This window comes from Gadus macrocephalus, chromosome 5 (assembly GCF_031168955.1).
Source record: "Gadus macrocephalus chromosome 5, ASM3116895v1".
In the NCBI taxonomy this organism is placed as follows: domain Eukaryota; kingdom Metazoa; phylum Chordata; class Actinopteri; order Gadiformes; family Gadidae; genus Gadus; species Gadus macrocephalus.
Window position 1 is genome coordinate 10,166,069 of NC_082386.1, and position 24,148 is coordinate 10,190,216.

Here is a 24,148-nt window from a genome sequence, read left to right on the forward strand (position 1 = left end):
TATAACAACACCGCACCTACAGAGCCCATGGCGACCGGACGAGCGTGATATGAATAACAAACTTAAAAAACACTGCGTAAAGCCCTTCAGTACACTGGAGTAACATGGGGAAAACAGTCAACACTGACCCAGTGTTGGACACAAAAACGTCCTGTAACGGTAAACATAAAAAAGTTAACTAAAGGTCTACGAAACTAAAGTCAACAGTACACTTTGTTCGTTGTCTTGGAGGTGATCCCATTAGCGCACTAGCAGGACAAGACCTCGCCAACACTCCCAGTATCCCAGGCCCGTCCGTTGGGAATAGAAGTCACTTAAACGGGGTCAACACGACGGTAGACCACGTTAACAAACAGGTTACCAGATGATTCGAGGCGAGGTACACATACCTTCAAGGCCAGCTCCACCTTCCGCTGTAGCGACGCCAGGGTTCCTATCTCACAGGAACAGACGCAGTTCAGGAACCTGGAGCTCCGAAACGCTCCTGCTGCTGCGAACAGGTAAGTCGAGATCACGCCTCCTTATTATTTCCCAAGGAATGACAACTGGAGCGAAACATCCTCCTCCTCCGCCACCACCAACACAGTCAACACCTCCCTCTCTGGTCGGGATGACGTGGTGTAACGATCCCCACCGGACACCAGAGGGTGAGTTCGATTTACCACCCGGTCCGGTCCTGTCCAGCATGTTTTCAACCATCCCCATTGAGTGTTTTTTTTTTTGGCCCACATAAACCATAGTATTACACACACACAAACACACACACACACACACACACACAGTTGTTTAAAGTCATTTTTGCTCGCTAAATAGACTGTTTCTTTATTGAACGATGGAGAATAACTAACATTTTTCAGACATGTTTTGATTGATTCATGTCAGAACAACATACAATCAAATAGTCACTGTCATTTTGATTAGGGAATTGCTTTGAAATAAAACAATGCATCTACCACAAATACAACTTTGCGTGCCAATATTAGCCTATATGGGATAATAGCCTTTCGGAACAATAATACCATTGATTGACCGATAGATGTCGCTACATACCCTATGCATTCACTTATTTTGCTCCCCATCGTAGACAATATAGTAGTCAACAATGAATAATCAATGAAACCCACTTTCAAATATTTTTTCAAATGTATTCACATATTTAATCATGCACGGGGGTATAGTAAGAATTGTATTTCGTTTTTGCATATATTCTGTAGCACAGACAATTAGCCCAGTAATTTCCAAAGGAGGTTAGCGGTCCCCTGGGGCGCCACAAGAGGGCACTAAAGGGCCCTCCGCATCAGCCTGATTGGTATATGAACATATTATCACAGAAAAACACAACTGTAAAATCATTAAACGTTGGTCCTAAATGCATGTGGCACAGCAGTTTGTATTCATTTGGTACATTCATGCAACGTATTTAGTCTTGCAAATAGAGCCCTGTCTATACAAACTGTTTGACCTAGGATTGATTAAAATGTCATTACAGTTTATATTTTAGGGGAACCATTGTGTTAGAACACTCTGGGATTTATTCATGAGGACATCTGGAAACCAGTGAATAAGCTAACTCAATTTATTTGGACACGGATTAAAAGAGAACAATCAAACATCTCAAATGTTACATCGCTTTCCCATTTATTACGGCATGTGTTGGTGTAAACTTCCCAATATTGTATCCACAAATCTGTTTTCCCAACTCTGCTAATACCAAGGGTCAGGTTTAACCTGTTTCACCCCCCCCCCCCCCCCAGCCCTCTACAGAGAGAGCTAGACAAAAGAGAGACTCACTTTAATACTTAACCCTCCTTTCCTGAACACGCTATGGTTTGACAGACCTTTAACAGTGATGGAAAAATTACACATAATCACATTTAATGAAGTGTGACACATGTTTACCTTTTTTCGTGAACAGACATGTTTCTCAAAGCTACAAGCACTATGTGAGCTTTTGTTAGCTGTTTCAGTGTGAGATTTTTTCATAGAGAACCTTATTTCTTCCCTCTTTTTACTCGTACATAGATCATAAAACAGTTGTGAAGAGAAGATATGTATTCGCTTCAGGGGAACACATCTTAAAATATAATCAGGAAAATCCTGTGATTTTTTCTTTGAACAGGCCTATCCATTGGCATAAACGAACATATGCTTCCAGCGTGTAATGTAGAATGACATCATGCTCCCGAACATCACACACAGTAGAGGGCAGCTCCTTGCCACAGAGCAAGGCATTATGGGACATATCCAAGCGGGAGCCAGGTGAGAAGACAGAGGATGTCAGGTGAGCGTCACGCTGGGGCCAGAAGCACGATCTTGCCGCTAGGCCCAGTGGGAGTGCAGCTGGCCAAAGACAGTCTGTGAGCGCTGGCTGTCAACATCTGCTCCAGAGACGCCACCATCTGCCCGGGGCCCAGGGGAGCGCACTCCCCTCCACCTCGGAGCCAGCTGCAGAGCTGCAGACACGGACCTGAGTTGGCCCGCAGTGACAGCGAACACGGCTAGGACATCGCCGTCACAGCCATTCAGTAGGTACCGGGGAGAGGGGGGTAAAGAGGGTTTACTCATGTGCCTCTGATGTTGAGCTGGGTTGGTGGGTGATGAGGTGCATCGTTGGTAAGGGGGCGTTAGAAGACATCGACCATGGGATGCTACATTACATACGCTCCCTCTCTGCCAGATTCAATAACAGATAATTAATCCATTTGGATAAATAATCGTTACAAAACCATTATTTATAGATTGTGTTCAGTAACTGCCCCGTTTTTGATACTCAAACAGATATGACTGAGGACATTTTAACATATTGTTGATAACATAAGTCAGTATGGATTCATAAAATCAACATATGTTCGGTAGGGCTGTACATATTTCTAACAATAGGAAAATGATCACACCATCTGTTAAGACCTTTTATTTCATCAATTTAAAAGACCAAAACAGTGTACAAAGTTTATATTATTGAACCAAATCTGGTTTCCTCAATCTCAGAAATAGGGGTAGGGCAGGTACAAAACAAAAGTTGAGATAAAAAAAAAAAAAAAAAAGAGTATAAAACGCATTTCCCTATTCTCAGAGGGGGGCCAGTACAGGGGAAGAGAGCACAAGAGAAAGTAACAATCAGATAAAAAAAATAAAGAGCAAAAAGGTTTTAAAACAATAGAAGTGAAAACGATATAATAAAAACCATTACATTCAATGACGTATGATGCACTTTTGAATAATGATTATCAGTCATATTATAAAATAAACAGGAAGAAAACTTGAAGCATTGAAGTTACAAACATTTTTCTTAACTTTCCTTTAGGTTTTTTTTGCAGTTTCCAATGTTCAACCGTCTGTAAAGGGGGAATAATGATTGAAACATTTAACTCTCTTTTTTATATCTATTCACAATTTTCAGTTGACAATAAAAAATAAACGCTAATTTAATACAAATACAAATCCAAATACAATCATCTTTTGGGCTGCAAAGTGCATATCATTGGCACAGTCAAGCTGGTTTTAGTAGACGCTGGTCTCGTTTAAATAACCCTGGGAGGGAGTGAAAGTCCCCCTTCATATTACATCAATGATTACTCCTCCCCCCAAGCTCCCACACGGCGGTTCGTCTTTTCAAGATCTCTTTTTTGTGTCATGTTAAAGTGACCTCATTGAGGCAGCAGTTAAGTGCACTGGGAGGAAAACACCCAATACTGTACTTAGAAGGAGGAAGAAGGGGCGCTAAAAACCAAGGGGAGAGAAGAGAGGCTCTGATTGGTCAGCCATGGCTACACCTGACTGGCCAGTTCAAAGTCAAAACCAGGAAGGGTTTGTCACACAGCATTTGCACAGAAAGGAATGAGGAATTATATTTTTATGTGTCTTAACAGGTAACCAGGGGTGTATCAGTGACCGCAATGTGCAAACATCTCTAATTGAACTCAATCGCAGTCAATCTCTCCAGATCACCCAGTTTTACTCATTCAATGCTTTGCATTCAATGCCTTTTCTACCATTCCTTACATCAGCGGTTTCATCAAAGTAATTACGGGATATCATAGTGGGAGTAAGACCGGTCCGCACTTTAAAGTATGACCAAATATGGTAGTAAAATAATAGTAATAAATACTGTTTCCAGAAGATGAGCTGAACATATGAGTGTCAACTTTTTACGATTCATTATGCAGAAAGGGCAACTTTTTATACGTTGGATTAACGTTTTTCGTTTGAATAGTAATTGATCTGTTTTTTTCTTCAGGAATTTGTAACCAGATCATCAACACCCAACAGACAACACAATCAAAGTTCAGGCATGGTTGACATTATGCCTATTTCTCATAAAAAGTAGGCAAATTGTATACAAAAATACCCTTTTAAAAATCCACCACATGGGCCAAAATGTGTGCATAATATACATGCCATTTCCCCAATCATTATCTAATTTGGATGTCAGAGCGATATAAGGGCAACGACAGCGAACATGGGGTAGGAGGGTAGTGTAAACGCTGGTTGCCATGGGTACTCTTCGAAAAGGCCACACAAAACCACAGTTTTCTTTCGTTTTGTCAAAATGTTCCCACCTTCCTGCATAGCATGACACGGAGATTGTAATGTCCCAGGTCTGCGCCCGAGGGAAAGGGACAGGAGAGGGTGGGAGGCCCCAGTCTTTTGAGTGTGCAGTCAGCTGGGGGGGGGGGGGTGGAGGGGGCTGGGGGCTGGGCTGCGGGTGGGGGGGGGGGGGGAGTTGGTGGAGGACCAGAGGAGTGTATTCAGAGTGGATCAGGCTGTCCCGCTGGCCGAGTACGAGAACTGGGGGAAATGGGGTCTCCGCTCGCTGTCGAAGGACTCCATACAGTCATCTGGCATGGGGGGGGAGGGAGAAATAGTTCATTTACAACGACTCAAAAAACCAAACCTTTCTTAATAATGGTTTGAGAGGCTTCATCTCAGACACACACACACACACACACACACACACACACACACACACACACGTATCATGTTTATGTGTGAGCGAAGAGAAGGCAAGTGATGGCTGCTGTACAATGTGTTGCTCTCTATTTATGGCACGCAATCCCCAGTAGAGGGCGGCAGTATTCTCAAAGGGAACGCTACACCTGTTGAAATGTTTCTTCACCCAACATAAACAACGCTACACAAGATGCCAGGTACGTTTCTTGCCAGAAGTAAAGGAGAAAAATCCAAATATTTAACAAAGTAAATCAAATGAAAAGAGTAAACATTCAACTGAAGGGGGGATTTTCACAGAAATAATAAAAATAGACCTGCATGGGTTGATTTAAAGTTCAACTCTTATATCCATAGTGCTGCGGAGGAAGGGTATATTATCAGTGAATTATAAAATGTAAATACATCGCCCCCTCTTGACAAAAGCACCATTTTTTTCACACACGTCAAATGTTCCTAAAACTGTCATGTTCAGTTATAAGAACTGTGTGTGTGTGTGTGTGTGTGTGTGTGTGTGTGTGTGTGTGTGTGTGTGTGTGTGTGTGTGTGTGTGTGTGTGTGTGTGTGTGTGTGCGCGTGTGTGTATGTATGTATATGTGTTTATGTCTATGTCTATGTATCTATGTCTATGTCTATGTCTATGTCTGTCTGTGTGTGTGTGTATATATGTGTATGTCTATGTATGTATGTCTATGTATGTATGTCTATGTATGTATGTATGTATGTATGTATGTATGTATGTATGTATGTATGTATGTATGTATGTATGTATGTGTGTGTGTGTGTGTGTGTATATGTATGTGTGCGTGTGTGTGTGCGGACGCTACCTTGCCCGGGCGGTGTGATGGTGATGGTCTGTGCTGTGAACTCCTCGTCAAAGTAGCGGGTGTCCGTCTCCGAGGTCACCTGGGGCTTAAAGGGCGGCACCAGCTGTTGGATTCAGACGAGACACACGAGCACCTTAGCACACGGACCGGACCCGCCGCCGACACTCAATACAGCTGTGGGCCTGTGGCTCGCTGCTCACCCGTCTCCGGTTCACAGTGCTACAGGTAGCTAGGTAACACTTGACCATAAGGGTACGTTCATTACCTTTAGTCAATGCAGGGGTAAGCATTTACATATGGCATAAGGTTAGGGTTTATTGGGGGAGGATTAACCTGCCCTAAATGTTAACCCTAACCCTATTAAGTAAGATTAAATGTATACATGAATGCAAAATTACATTTGTTAACATGAACGCCATTAGTAAACAAGGCCACCATTAGTAAACAAGGCATTCATTAGTAAACAAGGCAACCATTAGTAAATGATTACCTAGTTAGGGACAAACTACATGACATTACATACGTTTATTTTTTTATTTTGGTTAATGCTAATACTGCAAAATTAATATAAATTATTGGTTAAATAACCCTTATTGTAAAGTGTTAGCGGTCACTGTGAGCGAGAGCGGGGCGGTCAAAGTAAATCTGTACAACGTTCCCCGGAAACCCACCTTCTTCTCGTAGACGTCTTGCCACTCGATGCCAGCAAAGAACTTGTGCTGCATGATCTCCTTGGCGTCGTCGTGCCCTCCGCCTAACCTGAAAACAACGACAACAAACGCACCCGCGCATGAGAGCCAGGAGCGGGGAGACGGCTCTGGGCTGCTCTACCGGGCTGGTCAAGGATACCCCAGGGCAGGCGACTGGGATCCTCTTCACTGAGCAGAACCAGACAAAATGTAATCACTTGAAAGTGTTCTCAGAAGAGCTAATTATTTTTTGCTGAATTTTTAACAGAATTGCTTAAATAATTATCAAACCTTTGAGTGTAGTAAGTGAAGTGAAGTAAATGTAAATGGTAAATGGACTGCATTTATAAAAACACTTTTCTAACCACTGGCCAGTCAAAGCGCTTTACAATATTGCCTAACAATCACCTATTCATGCACACACTCCCACACCGACGGCGGTGACAACCATGCACGGCGACGGCCATCTCGTCAGGAGCAGTAAGGGTAAGGTGTCTCGCTCAAGGACTCCTCGACACTCGGCGAGGATGAGCCGAGGATTGAACTAGCAACCTTCCGGTTACCAGTCAGCCCGCTCTTCCTCCTGAGCCACATGCCAATAAAAAAGGATCACTTAGGCCTAAAGGAAGGATATCATATTCCGTCTCCCTGCAGGTCATTATCTTCTTTGATGGTAGATTACGGTATGAGGGTCCGCCGCAATACATTGGCCTGCAAAATACCCTAGCTTTGTGACTTTCTCCAACGGCAACGGTCACTTTGTATGCATAGTGCATAGTCCTGGAGTCCTAGGTTCCTGACTCCTGCTTTAGGGACTGGTAGTAATGAACTTAACTCAACACAAAGGGGTATTGTTATTGATGGACTTATTCATCTCCTTAATGAGGGGAGCGGAGAACCCCCAAAACGCATTGATATAGAAAAAAAGGAATAACAGTGGTGAAATTGAGTAGTGGAACCAGACCTTCAAATTGAGCCCTCGGTGTCTTAACAATAACCTGAGGGACAGGGCGAGGCGTGGGGCATTGTACCGGAGGACCAGACCTGCCCAAAGCGGTGGGGCCCCTCACCTCTGCTTGGGGTCCTTCTTCAGCAGGCCGGAGAGCAGGGAGCGGCCCTCGGGCCCCAGCGTGCGGGGGAAGCGGATGTCCTCCATGAGGATGAGCTCAAACAGCTTCTCGTGGTCCTGGTTGTAGAAGGGCAGCCGGCCGCACATCATCTCGTACATGACCACGCCCAGGCCCCACCAGTCCACCGCCCGGCCGTAGTCGTTGTCCTCCAGCACCTGAGGGTCGCGCCGAGAGGGGCAGAGGAAGCAGGGGGGGGTCAGGCTGAGGGGACCGCTTTGCTGTGATGGTCTTTTTGAAAGGATTGTGTTTTGTGCCACTACCTGCAGTCAAAGCATACTCGCTCCACCAAAGCTTTCGTTTGGGCTCAAGGTAAAAATGCTTATCAAGTGCAATTGTGTAACAAAGGCGGCCCGAACAATGGATTTGAACGTCCTCCCTTTGATCGTTTATGTTTTGAAGGAAGCATCCTTCATTCTGTAAGATATCCCCAAAACATCTTCCACCTTCACCTTCCAATCAGTCATAACCTGTTCAGTCGTTGCCATGAATGGTTCCATCCTGAACAATGCAGTTTGTGCTGCCCACTACATTTGTCAACGCTGACAAAAGTAGGCTAGCCATGACTTTAATTTATGCTAGCATTCAAGCCTTGTGGTTTTGTGCACAGAGCACAAAACCGTTTGCTGCACTAAGAAGTCTGTCTCAAATCAAATACATTGGCAGCTGCCTACACGTCACAGTGACACCCTGCACCACACGCACACACACACACACACACACACACACACACACACACACACACACACACACACACACACACACACACACACACACACACACACACACACACACACACACACACACACACTAGGCGGACTACCATCTCACATTAGGAGTGGGGGTTGGGTTTCCCCCCCTCCCGCCAAAGTCCTTGCATATTTAATCACCAGAGTGCGACAGTGTGCCCGCTAGTGTACACGTGTGCCCCACACATTCCCATATAAACACATACACACTCTCACGCAGGTAAACACACCGCAGGGGAGGAGGAGTGAGAGACAGATAGAGGGACAGGGGCAGGGAGTCCATCCTGAAGCCTTTTATTGGGCTGTGCCCTGGACCTGTTGCAAGAGGGAGGGGGGCACCCGGTCCCCCCCCCCCCCCCCCTCCCCCGGGGAAGGGTTCTGGGGGGGCTGCTTGGGCGCACGGATGTTGAAGGTGAAATCAAGACAAGGGGAACAGTCTGTTCTTTGGAGGGCCTCGTCGGCAGCCCTCAGCTCGCTCTGACCTTAGAACGCAGCCGCACGTAAAAGCAATGTGCTTTATTCATAGACTCGGCTGTAGAAAATAAACAAGAGTTTTCATTCCGGAAAACAGAAAAGGGAAGGAAGAAAAGAAAAAAAAAAACTAGGTAAGGATGAGGAACGGAGCTCTGGAACACAGGTGGACTGAAAAAAGGAACAACTGTGCTGGGGTGTGTGTGTGTGTGTGTGTGTGTGTGTGTGTGTGTGTGTGTGTGTGTGTGTGTGTGTGTGTGTGTGTGTGTGTGTGTGTGTGTGTGTGTGTGTGTGTGTGTGTGTGTGTGTGTGTGTGTGTGCGTATGTGAGAGTGAGTGTGTATGTGAAGTGAGTGTGGGAGGGCATGAGAAAGTGTGTGTGTGTGCATATCTGTGCACGTCTGTGAGAGTGTACACGCACTGGTGTGCGCGTGCGTGTGCGTGTGTCAGCATGCGTGGGCACGAGTGCGCACGTTGCCCTCACGTAGCACAGACTCGGACACGTGTCAGCGGGCAGCGTGCCCGGCACAGCGGTGAGCGTCCAGAGACAGAGAGAGTGGGAGGAGTGGTAGAAGGAGGAGAGGAGGAGGCGGAGAAGCAGTGGGAGGAAGAAGAGGAGGAGGAGAAGCAGTGGGAGGAAGAAGAGGAGGAGGAGGAGGAGGAGGAGGAGGAGAAGAAGAAGCAGTGGGAGGAGGAGGAGAAGAAGAAGCAGTGGGAGGAGGAGGAGAAGAAGCAGCAGTGGGAGGAGGAGGAGGAGAAGCAGTGGGAGGAGGAGGAGGAGGAGGAGGAGGAGGAGGAGGAGGAGGAGGAGAAGCAGTGGGAGGAGGAGAAGCAGTGGGAGGAGGAGGAGGAGGAGGAGGAGGAGGAGGAGGAGGAGGGCCGCGGAGGGCAGGCGGAGTAACGTGAAGCCGGCGTGCTGCTAGGATTACGGCGCCCGTCTCTATTTCCAGCGCTGCTGTCGTGTGAGGCACGCCGCGCGACAGCTGGGCCCGCAGCTGCCCCATATATGTAGAAGAGCACCACAGCTGTGGAGGCTGCCAGGAGCGCAGGAGCCAAGCTCATCCCTCATACACGTAACCGGGGCCCCTGCCTGCCCGCCCTGCCCGGGCCCCCAAGCCCCGGCACTGCACTACACACCCCGCAATCCCCCCCTTGTTCCAGGGCCTCCGAGGAGAGAGAGGAGGAGGGAGGGAGGGAGGGAGGGAGGGAGGGAGGGAGGGAGGGACACAAACACTCTGTCCTGCTCAGTGCTGGACTCCAAAGTTTCATGCGGCCGGTCATTAATCTAAAGTATGCGAGTGGACACAAGTGGTTTCAGAGGTGGGATTTAGACCAGTTTAGGTTCCTTGATTTTCCAGATATTCCCTAACAGCAAATTTCCCTGGTACCAACCGTTAGTCTTGTTTAGACCACTTAATAAACGTGACAAAGTGGGTTTCTACCCCCCCCCCCCCCCCCAATCCCATCGCCTCTGCTCTGGGGGAAAGGCTAGCCAGGGTCGCTCGCTCTCGCTCTCTCTCTCTCTCTCTCTCTCTCTCTCTCTCTCTCTCTCTCTCTCTCTCCCTCTCTCCCTCCCCTCCCTTACCCTGGGTGGAATATTCCCAGACATTATAGCATTCCTGTGCGGCACAAACAACAAGGTCATTGTTTACTGCGGAACAACCTGTAACACTGCCTGGCTCGCGCCCGCCAGAGACACTCGCCAGCGACCCCGTTGCTACGGTAACGCTCCGCCGGCGCCTCCTGCCTCTGCGCTGGCTGGCGAGGGGCAGAGGCGGCCCTCGGAGGCGAGGGGGGGGGGGGAGGAGGACGACTGCGGAGTGCCAGGTTCACTTTGATTCAATGGATTAGGAAATGCTTGGGCAAGTTTTTTTCAGCGAGAATCCAGCGAGAGGCGGAGCCAACAAGCTTAAAAAACCCAACCGCTGGAGGTCTCCTGCGCGGGGTCTGAGTCAGAGGAACCCAAACTCGCTGTTTACACACAACGATGCGGCCACGCCATCGATACGCCGCGTTCAGGTGGAGCGGGGGAAGGGGGGGGGGGGGGGGAAACAAGGCCGGCCATTGAGGTCCGTCTCAAAACAATAATGGAGGAAAAGGGAGATGGGGAGGTGGAGCGGGCGAGGCGAGGAGGAGGGCTAGGAGCAGCTAGGCCAGCCCTCCAGCCCTGGGGAGGTCACGCCCGGCCTGGGGACGGGACTGTGCGTCTCTGGGCTCCCTGGTGTCACGCAACAGCTGTAGACAAGGTGCACCCCCCACCCCCCCCCCCCCCCCCCCCCCCCAACACCGATGGCTAGAGCTCACGTTTCCCTCAGGACCGAGGCACTGTGGCCACCATAACCGAACCCATCCCCTCGCCCTCCCCCCGCCCGCCAGCCCCACACACACGCATACACGCATACAGGCACGCACACCCAGGAAATTCTGGATGGAGGCTAAAAACAACTATCGGGCAACTGTGTCAACACGGCCACCTCGTCTCCTTCCTGAAGCACTCCTGCGGCAACAGGGCGGCCTCCGTCTGTGCACACACACACACACACCGCCTGTGCTCACAATGCCGTATCAGATGACATAAGACCCTACACCCCCCCCCCCCCCCCCCACACTTCTGACACCGGTCATACCTGCACGCGATGGCGAGTGCCCCCCCCCCCCCCCCCCCCCCTATGGAGGCCGCCCCGCCACAACGGGCTGTTTGCTCACAGACCTCAGGCACAGATTGGACAGGCCTTTGGGAACAGCTGCCCCGGACTCCCCTATTGTCTAATCAAACGCCATCTTTTGACTTTTTTGTAGGATAGTGCTGCTAAATATTGGTTTAGTTACCGTTCTGCTCGGCAACAATTGGCTGAGGATACTGCAACGGCTGCCTTGACCGTGATTCTTTTCCTTTGCATTGAAAGTAATGCGGTCAAGCAAACGCCACAACGTTAAATGATTCAGAATGGTGCCTCCATTAGTGACGACAAAGGCATCAACACAGAGTTCAGAGTTCAATTCCCATTGGGGCCACCCCTGCTACGAAACTTATTCACTCACTGTGTATAAAACTATCGGTGAATGTCCCCAAAAGGACATTCCTATTCAAATGGCCTGTATTGAACTGAAAGCTGAATGAGGTCTGATGTGTCGGAGTGGTATGGATACCTCGGGGGCCAGGTACTCGGGTGTCCCGCAGAAGGTCTTCATGGTGGCGCCATCGATGATGCCTTCCTTACACAGACCGAAGTCCGTGATCTTGATGTGTCCGTCTTTGTCCAGCATGAGATTTTCCAGCTGAGGACACAGGAAGCAAAAAATCTTATTTTTAACGTAACAAGCAGGAGAAATGTACTAATTGGAAGACGGATCAACAGAAAAGAGTGAAAACAGAAAAAAGTGAAAATAGAAACGGGTTGCCGTGGTAACGCACATACGCAGGGCGTGAGGTGCACATGGGAGGAGGAGGGGGCGAGGGGTGTTTGTTAGCTTAAGTTTTCTCTGGCTGCAGCTTTAACACAGATGTTTGAGGATTCAATACGACACCCAGCTTGTTTTTAATGTGCTTTTGGAGGAGGATGACAGCAGAGTCCATGCCGATGATGGCAAGCGCATGAGAAGACGTATGCAGACTTTATCCTGAAAGGGGGGATTGAGGCAGGTAGCCTAATCTCACAAATATGGCGAGGTCAAATATGGGTGAACAGGGCGTTAACAAAAAAAGATTATTTCTTATTTGTTTCGACCAATGAGGTTGCTGGGGGTGTTGATCTGTAGGGCTATCATTTGCTATCCTCCGCAAACACAGAGTTTACCAGCAGTAGTGAACTGCAAAGAAATGTCTGTGAACATTTCAGATGAACACCATCTAGGCCGTAGTAGGAATACACTTATTGAAAGATTCATCCACCTCAGTAGAATATCTTTGTAGTGAAAGAGGAAACAAGGCCGTTTGGGGTTTCCAGCCCAGACTCTGTGCCGTCTCCTCCTAGAAGTTCTGCTATAACATAGTAGGACTGCTGGGTCAGAGAGTCAAAAGTTGCCTAGTGCCTACAGAACCCCACCCTAAAAAATAATAAAATGAGTAAAGTGTTTTAAAGTGTTTAAAACTTAGAGAGGAATGATAAAGGACTGATCCCATCAAGCAGGAAACGGTACATTAAGGACGGTAGAGCAGGACGTGTAAAAGTTAAGAACAGGTGTTCAGTTACGCGAAACATTTAATTATTAATTTGATTGCTCTTGACCACAGAGAGGAAGAGAGAGAGCAGGAAGTGGAGGCTGGCCGCCATGAGTGGTTTCAGCTGCCCAGATCTGTAAAGCTATCCAGTATCCACGAAACCTGCACACCATTGGTTTGATGCCACATAGGTTTTGCTTGACGAGATGGACAGGACTATTAGATATTAATGATCCGTCTGGCGATCTGTAGCCAGGTAAACAGCGAGGATGAAACCACTGAAAGGGACCAGCTTCCCTCGACTCCTGCCTGACATGGCGGCCATCCTTCAGTAGCTGATAATGCAATGCAATACCAATTAGCATCAGCATGCAGCCTCACAAAGAGCCACGCCAGGTGCTCCTCAACGCTCTTATTTGGTATAAGATTTACTAAATTAGAGCAACCTTCAGCCTGCAGGAGACAGTCCAGACATCGGGAGGGAGAATTAGCATGCCCTGTGAGCAAAACCTAATGTATGTTGATAGAAAGTTGGCGGTCTTAAGGTAATGCGTTGAACATGACAACGTCATAACTTGGCATCGGCCGGGGCTTTCTTAATGTCATCGTGCCCTCGTTCCACCTCGCACTCCCTCCCTCCCTCCCTCCCTCCCTGCTCCCCCCTCTCTCTCTCTCTCCCCCCCCCTCCCCCTCCCTCCCTCGGTGTAAAAGTCACCTGGCAGCTGTAGCTCACCCAGGGCTAGCGGCGGCAGTGGGGCCAGAGTCAGCACATCCTCCGAATCCTGCTACCCTGGCACTTTCAGAAGAACCCCCGGCGGCCCGCGAGGCTGCCTCGTAAACCCACTGGGGGGAGGGGGGGAAGGGGTAGTGAAGGAGAGGGATGGGGAGGGGAGGCGGTGGCGGTGTGGGTGTCTGTGCTGACCTGGCTGCTATGGTTTCATCAGCCGATTGAAAACCTGGGTGAAGGCTACAGACCGCCAGCGAATTAAACAAAACTCTCCCCCCTAGTCCTCCCCATCCCCCCCCCCCCTGCCTCGTCGTCACCCATCCGAGGTCTATGAGGTCATCCGAGGGACGTCTCCGCTCCCGTCGCCTCTCGTCAACAACCCTCACCACTGACATGGTCGCGGGCGCCGAGTGACGCTGACGCAGCACTGGAAACCCGTACGGCACGAGGGCACCGAGGAAGACTTGCATGCTCTTATTATCCATCCGTGTGTGCTTGGGTAAGCAGCCGGACAGGCTGTGTGTGTGTGTGTGTGTGTGTGTGTGTGTCTGTGTGTGTGTGTGTGTCTGTGTGTCTGTGTGCCTGTAGGAGCTGGTGGCTGTCATTTGTTTATCTGCAGTCGGCTGTTGGACAGTGGCTGTGGCTGCAGCTGCAGGGAGGTCTGGGCTCTGGAGGAAAGGGGGTTGTCTGATCAATAAGCCTCTGGCTGCTGCCATTGCTACTGCTCTGGACGGAGGCAAGCCCTATTTATATCCTGCCATCAGAGAGATGAAGGGAGAGTCGGTGGGAGGAGGAGAACGCAGAGCGCCGAGAGAGCAACACACAGACCGATCGAACAAGAGACTGAGTTATAGACGAGGAGAGAGGGAGAGCAACGGTGAGGGCGCAAAGGACAAAGACGTAGACACAGCGGGAAAAAAAAACAGCAGAATAGCGAGCGATAGAGAGGGGACTAGAGGAATGGTCCGGGTGAGTGCACACCGCTGTAAGAGGCAGGGAAGAGACGATGAAGGCGAGAGGAGAGTTGGCGACGAGACACACACACATACGCTCACACACACACACACACACACCCACACACAAACGCACACACAAACCTTCAGGTCCCGATAGACCACGTTCCTCTCGGCGTGCAGGTAGTCCAGGGCGGACACTATCTCGGCGCCGTAGAACCGCGCCCGCTCCTCTGAGAACACGCGGTCCCTGGATAGGTGGAAGAACAGCTGGAGGGGGAGGCAGGGGGAGGCCGGGGGATGGATGGGAGAGGAAGGAAGGGGAAAGGACAGGGGGAGAGACGCGGTTAAGAAAGCGTCCGCTCCAGCCCGCACGATCGATCGGGAAGCCGGGCGCGGCCTAGAGTACGTATTGATCGGGGCGATCAGAATGGTTTACCTCGCCGCCGTTGGCATACTCCATCACAAAGCACAGCCGGTCATGGGTCTGGAACGAGTACTTCAGGCCCTGCAGGGAGAGGAGAGAGGAGACACTGAAGAGACTCACCGCTGCACTGTGACATTTTCAATGCACGCCATACATGTATATAAACATGAATAATATATTAACTATAGTGAATATGAATGCACTATTGATTTACATTTCTTTTCTTCCTCAATGGGATTTCAACATCTGAACGTCACAGTGGTGAGTGATCCAGTTCAAATATATATATTTTTATTATAATTCCTTCCAGAGCAGTTTGGCCCACGGTGTCCTTAAGAGGCACTCTCCTCAATGCCTGTTGATCACAGGCACAGGATGTGCGGCCAAACTGTGGCACAGTGTTCGGTTGTATCCCGGTCGAGCATCACATGATGTTATTTTGTGGACTCTGCGTTCCACTCGGTAGCCCAACAACACATCCAGCGCTCCAACCTCAGACTGATGGAGGAGGGGGCTAGTGAATGGGAGCACCTCTGTCATCTAGAGGAGGCCCTGCAACCTACTAGACCCCTTTTAGCACAGGGCTCTTCAGAACGTTTTGGTTAACCCCCCCCCCCCCGCCTCGCCTCCTGTCCTGACTCAATGGGTCTGAGGGGCGGGTGAGTGGAGGCGCTGCGATGGACGATTGTGATGGTGAGGGAGGGTTTGCTTTAGGTTTATATGGAAGAGGGGTGGGGGAGGGGGGGGGGGGGGGGGTCGGGGTCCTCACCGTCAAGAACGGATGCTTGGAATTCTGGAGCACTCGGTTCTCCGTTAGTGTGTGAGCAACTTCATCCTGGATGAAAAACACGGGGAGAAGAAAAAAGAGCATTTTTGAGCGGGTTCCCCCACAATGACGGAAAAAGCCTTTCGTATCAACAGGCCCCGGGGCCCCGGCCACCCACCTTGGCCACGATCACCTCCTTCTTCAGGATCTTCATGGCGTAGTAGCGTCCCGTGGCCTTCTCCTTCACCAGGATGACTTTGCCGAAGGTACCTTTTCCCAGGAGTTTGAGGTATTCAAAGTCGTGCATCGTCTGCCGAGGAGAACACACACACACACACACACACACACACACACACACACACACACACACACACACACACACACACACACACACACACACACACACACAGTGTCCGGTTACCAACGGAAGACTCAAGCTCGAGCCAAGATATACCACCTATCCCCCAAAGGGACAACAACCACCCCAGGAGAATACGGCAGGTGCTACTTCAGCAACAGCTCAATCCCCACGTGTTCCAAAACGGCAAGGCCTCAGGCATGTATTTATACGAGGGAGGAAGCCAGGTCTTTGTTAACCTTTGATCCCCGCGCCGTGACGAAAACGTTTGCGTGAGGGACACCCAATCCCGCGGCCTCGGACCTCCGTGTCATGCCCGAGGGGGGAGGGGGGAGGGGGGAGAGGGAGCACGCGGCGGTGAGACATGCCGACGGGAATGCTATCCCGTGCTAAGCTGCTCGCGGCTGATGTTGTGTGGAACAGCTGGGTATGGGGGGTGGGGGTTGGGGAGGCTGAGTGGGAGGTGGGTAGGGGCTGAGTGGGGCGGGGAGGGTGGGATGGGGGGGGGGAAGAAAAGGTCAAAGGGCAGCGGGGTCTAGGTTAGAGGCAAACAAGTAAGAGTTTTAAGGTTTAGCAAAGTACAGAGGCGACAAAAACGCCCCCCCCCTCGCTCGATAAAGAGAAGAACGGACGGCCAACGGATCCAGGAGGGAACTGTGGAACTCGTAGAGCGAACCGACGCGGCAGAAGAAGGGGCGTCACGGGGGGGGAAGAGCACCCCACCAGACGGACATGGTAAAGGGGGGATACGGTGCAGTACCACTTTCTGTCTGGGTTTGGTCAGGTAGGCCTCCATGTCCATGGGGTCGGGGGAGGAGTCCATCATCTCCTCCTCTTGTTTCTGCAGCCCCACGGCCACCGTCTGGATGGCTTTGGTCCACTCCTCCCTGCGGGCGGAACAAGCAGTGCGGCGATAGCATCAGGCCCCCATGATGCATTCATGATGCATTCCGACCCTGTAATTGGCTCCTTATCGTCAGGAAACAATTTCAAGTGTGACTTCAGCCAATCTCTCACTGACCTCCTGGGTCGGCGTGCACACACACACAGCTCGAAACACACACACACACACACACACACACACACACACACACACACACACACACACACACACACACACACACACACACACACACACACACACACACACACACACACACACACACACACACACACACACACGTTGTTTGGATGAAGGTCTACTTGAAGCCAATGAGTGCCGAGTCTGACGTACCCGTGCGTGTGTCTGTGTGTGTGTGCCTCTCTCGCTCTCTCCGCTGGTTGTTCCAACCACAGGGAGGAGGAGGAGGAGGAGCGGGGACAGGGAGAGGGAGAGGGGTGGGCGGGCTGGCTTACCGCTCCTCGGGGGTCTCCACGTGGAAGGTGCGCTCGATGACAGTGGTCCACTGCAGGCAGCGGATGATGAATGTGTTGGGCTTGGGTCTCTCTGTCTTCATCAGCTGGCACTCTGACCACCGTTTGGAGGAAGGAGGGCGAGGCGGCGGACAGGGGGGGGGGGGGGGGGGGGGGCGGCGGCGTGGTGGATGGTTGAAGAAGGGGGAAGAGACAGAGCCACCGTTACAACCATTTATCTTGATCGCCGGCCCTAACAGACAGAGCCGGAGCCGGGGCCAGCCACTCTGGGATGGAACAGGTGTACTTTAAAAAGGATGAACAAAGCAATGATCCCCGAGTCTCTGGCTTTCCCTTTTCTCCACCCCGATTTCTTCAAGGAATAGAGAGGCATGATGTTTTTCAAAGGGTGCTTCGAGTACAATAGTCGATGCTCTTTATATTTGCAATGCCTATTATAGCAATATATACATACATACACAAATATATATACAAACACACACACAAATGCCGTATGACATGTGTGCAGTAGCATTTTTGTTTTTTGTCAGTCCTTGCTCTATTCTGCTCTATTGGTGACGCGAAGAATTAAAAACATGTTCAGGAAACTCTTTGCGTCTTCGGATGCCGAGGTTAGAGAGTGAAACTTAACCCCTTCGCCCGCGGGCAGAGTTTAAAGGGTGGATTTGAGAAAGTGTTGTTACACGCACCCCTTATCAAAGAAGGGATTCAAGGAAGAGAAGAGACAGTTCTCCAATAATTCACCCTCACTCCCAACTCACGCCATCACACTCCTGCAGATGTTGCGTTGAGGGACACATACCAATCTGTCTGACTCACAGGGAATACAGATGGAACGAAGAAAGTGTAACTGGCGGTGAGCAATGATTCACATTTGTTCTCATTAGTTAGAAATGGAAGGACAAAAACAAAAACAGCCTTGATTTTCATTTTTTCCAGTTTGCTGTTGCAGGGGGCAGTTTTTATGTACGGGATGACAGCCTGATATTGGCAGTGCTCCACTCTCTCTACTAGCATAGCAGTACTTGCTGAAGTCTATGACCCCTATATATTGCCTTTTCCTGCGTCCCAATAAAAACGATGGTTCCTAAACGCTACGGTAAACAAAATGGCCGGACAGGATATACGAGCAGTTTCCCTGGTGTCCGACTCAAGAGAAGGCTAAGTTAACGCTACCATGCTACCATGACGACTAGTCAACTGGCAAATGAACAACGGTGAGCGCACCGAAGCCCGGGGTGAACCAGGAGATACCTTAGCCCCCCTCCCCGCGGATGCCGCCTGCGTCTGACCACTGTAGCGAGGCCAATGAGCTGCTCTACGGCGAAGAAATGACTTTATACCGCAGCACAGCGCTAGAGAGGGGGCCGCGGCTAGGCCCTAAAGCCGGCCGTACTGAAGCGTCCAGGGCCTTGTGCGCAGTGCACTGGAAAATAAAGGGAGGAGAAGTGATCATTTGATTGCTAGACGGGAAATGGGAGCCTGGGACGAAGGAACAAAGAGATCCGTACATGTACGTTGTACGCCTCACCATGAAGACATGTGTGAATGACACCGTGGTACTTATGTTTTGATGACATTGGATAGATCAAGGAAAAGCTGCAATATACTGTATATCGTTGTATTTTAATGTCGAGACAAAAATATTAAATATTTTATTAACTTTAATGACCCTAATTCCAATATAATGGGATCATGATATTTAAATAGCCAAACATTAGCCCAAACTGTGGATGTCTGAATACGTTAAAAATGTTTCGCCAAAAACTTTGCTCATTTCCTTTGTAAACTATTAACAAAGAAGACCCGCGATTTCCACGCCAATCATAATCTGTCCAAGCAAATGGCATTACGATGATGCAGCGAACCAAGACATCTCCCCGCCCGCGAAAAATGTCCAACCGTTTTGGGCGACGAAAAAACCAGACAAGAAGACGATTACAGGACCCAACGATCAGTCACACCGCCTCGTCGCGGCTGAGCCCCATTTCTCCGCCCGGCGCGTCAACATCTGCCTCGGCGACAGAAAACCTGTCAGCACAATTGTCAGAACGGCGACACAAAATGGCCTCCGCCTGATGGATGGAGCATAGGCGCGCGGACCCACCACTGTGCTCCAACATGGCGCTCCGTCACGGCGTCTGTGGGATCCAGCTGTAGCACGCCGCCACCCCCCTCCCCCTCACCCCCTCACCCCCGTGCTCCCCCCCCCCCCCCCCCCCCCCCCCTACCCCCTATCAGCAGCCACGCAAACGGTTTGTCCTCTCGCGGCGAGGTCGCAGCGCTGGAAGTCTAAACAGGAGCAAGCGTCGACGGAGGGAGGGGGAGGGGAGGGGAGGGGCGGAGGCGAGAGCGGGCTTCAGAAGAACGGAGCTGAGATAAATAATTGAAATCAGCCGGCTAATAGCCACAATAACTCAAGAGTGTCAGGGAGGAGGCATTCGGTTAAACAAACAGTATGTTGTCTAATTGCCGTGTTCAGTCACTGGCACAGCTTGTCCCCGCGCCTATCTGTGACGGGGCGCTGCGGCGGGCTCGTCTCCGCAGTCATTCTTCCACTTTTTTTCCCTCCCTCTTGTTGTCTTATTTTTCTATTCATAATAAACGGCGCGTTAGGGTGAGATACCAAGATTGACGAAGAAGGGAGAAAGAGAGAGAAAGAGAGGGAAAGAGAGGGAGAGTTATGACTTTATAAGAATGGCAGTGCAGTGATGGCAAACTGTTTAGCGTGTTATACCACACAGAACCATTCTCCCTGCGAGCGGGACCCTCACACCCCGGGGGGTTAATATTGAACCGGTTCAGTCTCATCACTTCACTTTTGTCCCATTTCTCCTAATCTTTTCTTTTATCCCGGTTGCATTGTGCACTCTGGGGACTCGGACGCAGCCACTGCGTTGTCTAATGCACAACATGTGGATATGAAGTTACATAGAGACTCTCACCAAGTATGTAAACACATCAACTCGGGAGACAAAACACAGTTGCCAGCAGTAAGAAAGGGGGGGGGGGGGGGGCAGAAAAGTGTGCAAATTGTACAGGAACAGACACTCACGTGCGACAGAGAAGTTATTTAAGGGGGTCTCCAGCTGGTCCACATCCTGCGGTCGCTCTTTGTAGCCGATGAATGTACCGTCGCTCTTGAGGAGAAAATACCTCGGCCTCCAGGTCTTAATGTACTCTCCTGCGTGAGACATGAGAGAGAGAGTTAGAGAAGGGGGGGAAACAGTTTAGAGATTGCTTGAAGGGGGGGTCACACACACAAATGATGCACAAAACTGTGTAAACGTAAAGCATACTAAATGTCAACGCTTGCATTGTATATAGAACCTAAACACAGTGAGCTATAGCGTTCGATATTCTCATCCGATTGGGTGAGATGGGGGACTGGTTGTTTTGCGCTCTCATTGCTATGCTATGCTACCATGCAGTGCTTCACAAGAGGACCACCTTGTCGGCCTGCCTTTCTGACTGGAGGTCAGTGGCAGGACAAATGGGTTTACTGGGGAGTCAGGAACCTTCAGCCCCACCCTGACGGCCCCCTCTGACCAGAAGTCCCCGTCCCCCCCCCTCCCCATTACACTCTTTTTTTATGTCAAGGTGTTCGAAATCATCCGTTTTGTCCCATTTGTCCTTTAAACGGCAGAACAGTGGTCCGTGGAGAATGAGGAAGGAAACACGGAGAACAGGAATTCAAAACATCGCGTGTCTCTAATGGGCAACCAAAGATATTTTTTGTTCTGTAAAAGTTGTCAATTCTGAGCATATCTCTGTGTGCGTACGTGTGTGTGTGTCTGTGTGTGAGTCTAAGGGATCAGAAACAGTAACTTTTTTTCCTCTTCTCTTAAAATAGCATTTCAGACAGAGTCTATAAAGTTCATCCGTGCATGTCAATCCCATCCACTTTAACACACGAGAAACTCTGAATCCCTCACATGCACACAAAATGCAATTTACTTCGGCGACGGTTCAGGAAATGATGCGCCAGATGTTAGGCAAAAATGAAAAAAAGTAGAAAAAAAAGATTACGCACCATAACAAGGCAGCCTAACATACTGGAGAGAAATTTGAATATTTATACAGGAAAAAGTGTAATTTATTTTTAATTATGGAGCAGTGTATTAACCCCATGCAGCGCCAAAGCAAGCTGTCTTTAATTGCCCCATTTCCTCCAACACAGAAGTGTTTGTGTGTCCGATTGAGAGAGCAGGCAGGGTGTGTGTGTGTGTGTGTGTGTGTGTGTGTGTGTGTGTGTGTGTGTGTGTGTGTGCGTGTGTGTTTTACAGGATCAGTCGATAAAGTCTGCTCTTCTTGCAAAAGTGCAGACATTAGCAGGCCCTTGAGTATAACTGGCCCAGATCAGTCCAGACAGAGCTAGACAATCCTTGCCCGCTTCCTATCAAAACTGGAGATTTCTTTGTATATTCTTCTGCCTTTAAGATCAACAACGTGCGGTACAGAAGGTACCGACTGAACTCATTCATCCCCTTTCTTGATTACTATATGGAGGGGAAAACCCATTAATTTAACTGCAGATGTGCCTGCGACCAGATAGAAAAGTGATACAGACTATTAAGTGCTTATGTAAAACCCCCGCTAGGACAGAACGGAGCTATTACGCACAAAACAACACTATGGTGTAAAAAAAAATGAAAAGATGAAGAAATGAAAAAAATGAAAAAAACTTGCCACCTGATTTACTGCAACTGGCAAGGTGGCAGAACGAGAAAAAAAGAAACACCCGGCCCAGAGCAAACATCTGCCCCGCAGCGCAGCATATTTTAGACTTCAATCTGTAGCAGATGTCCAATATGTTGTTACATTTTTCATCATGCCCAGGGTTGGGGTTTTTTCATCCCTCTGTTCTGCAGGGTATGTGTTTTCGCACACCAAACGCGGCTCATTTTCGAAAATTACCTCGTCTTTGTCAGCCGTTTCTGCGGTGGCTACACGCATATGCCTCGTCCCTAATTAAACGCACACACACACACACACACACACAATCCTCGATGGATCTGTTCCACTGCGCATGCCCGAGATGAAATGATTTCAGGGAGTAAATGGTTTTGTTTGAAACCCGAGGCCTTGTTCATAAGTTGCCAAACCTAAAATAGGTCTCCAGACAAACGTAACTGTGGCGAGTTAATAAAAATATGTGTTCCTTAAGGCGGTGTATTAAAATGCCATTCCATTCTTTTTCACACCAGGCGTATATTCAACAAATACGGGGTCTGGAAACGTTAAACCAAAATGGACTGCAGTATTGTAAATAAGGGAAGAAAGGCTTCATGGAAGACGCGAGCTGGTGCTTCTTTATAAACAACGTCACCTGGCCCCTTATCGAAGAAAACACCGTCCCAGACGCTGAGCCGAACCCTGCCCTGAACGGCGAGCATAGTGGGGTTGCTAAAAACATACCTCGTGATTCACACAGGACTTATTTTAGTAGCCGTCGGAGCAGCAGTCCTGGTAGGCATCGCAACCGACCACAACAGCAACCACGACAACCTGCTCCAAATGTCGCTTCCTGGGCGTCGCCCACACCTCGCTCCGCGCCGCAGCCCAGTGTCTCTTTGCCCCCCTTCCCCCCCACCCTCGAGCGTTTTGTCCCTGTATGCTGGGCCCCAGCTGGGGCCCCAGTCTGTGGTCAGTGGTTCTGGCTGACCCATATTATCCAGCCAAGGCCCATGCCAGCCCTTCCTCACAGAGGACACTATGTGCACAATTTGGCGGCGCGAGCAATGGCGTGTGTGTGTTTGCATGCGTGCGTGATCATGTGCGTGTGCGTGCGTGAGTCCTGCCGGCGCCATGACAATGTCAGAGGAAGAGCTCATTCAAATCTTCCTCATTATGGCCGGCGCTGTGTGGATTGCGTGTTTGCTTAAGCCTCGCCAAGAGCCAAGGAAAGCCAGTTTACATATCGTGTCGGTTGCCCAAAGACAAACTATTTCTAGCCTACAGTGAGGTATATTGCATTGTGGTTTTTGATTGTTTCTTCACCGTCAGTTCTCATCATTTATCATCACTTAAAACCAAAACTCTGGCAGGCACCGACCCACTCTGGTCAGACGGTGTGGGATAATGCTCTGGGTGATGAGTCTTAGTTTCCCAGACCCGTTTGTTTTGTTTGCGTATTTGCATTGGCTTCCGTCAGGCAGACTCGGCGGCCGCAGATGACGCAACCTTGCACTAGCGTGCAGCCGACTCCACACTCCTCTCATGGCAGGGGTTGGGCTCCGTGGCGTGTGTGTTATGGTCAATGACACCGTGTCAAGAGGACGCCGGCCGATTTCCTCGTCACCGTCGGCGTCAAAGCCAACGGCCTCTGTCTCCGTCTCCGTCTCCTTTGCAATATGTCGCAGCAGCGCTACGTCAAAGTGTGTGTGACTTTGCGCGAATGAACCGTCCAGGCAGACACGGGGGGGCGGAGTGGAGACGGGGGGAGTTCATGAGATCAACAACAGGCTCATCAGGGGGGGAATGTGACACCCACAGTCCACCTCTAAACCCCTCCCGACACTCACAGCGCTTACATTCTGGGCGCCATCGCACGCAGAACCCGCCCCCCCTTC

General features: G+C 49.9%; 1 protein-coding gene across 1 annotated transcript in view; it reads right to left on the minus strand.

The window, feature by feature from the left end:
- Window positions 1-2,895: 2,895 nt before the first annotated feature.
- The window catches only part of akt1 (v-akt murine thymoma viral oncogene homolog 1), a 31,759-nt gene continuing 10,506 nt past the window's right edge, over window positions 2,896-24,148 (minus strand). Inside the window, exons 3-14 of the mRNA XM_060052164.1 lie at window positions 20,632-20,760; window positions 17,559-17,670; window positions 16,963-17,089; window positions 16,023-16,154; window positions 15,848-15,913; window positions 15,091-15,159; window positions 14,796-14,921; window positions 11,960-12,088; window positions 7,534-7,748; window positions 6,446-6,533; window positions 5,775-5,877; window positions 2,896-4,838 (exon numbers count right to left, since the gene is read on the minus strand). Coding sequence (XP_059908147.1) covers window positions 4,759-4,838; window positions 5,775-5,877; window positions 6,446-6,533; window positions 7,534-7,748; window positions 11,960-12,088; window positions 14,796-14,921; window positions 15,091-15,159; window positions 15,848-15,913; window positions 16,023-16,154; window positions 16,963-17,089; window positions 17,559-17,670; window positions 20,632-20,760 — 1,376 coding nt within the window. The 3' untranslated portion in view covers window positions 2,896-4,758. The remainder of the gene's footprint in view (window positions 4,839-5,774; window positions 5,878-6,445; window positions 6,534-7,533; window positions 7,749-11,959; window positions 12,089-14,795; window positions 14,922-15,090; window positions 15,160-15,847; window positions 15,914-16,022; window positions 16,155-16,962; window positions 17,090-17,558; window positions 17,671-20,631; window positions 20,761-24,148) is intronic.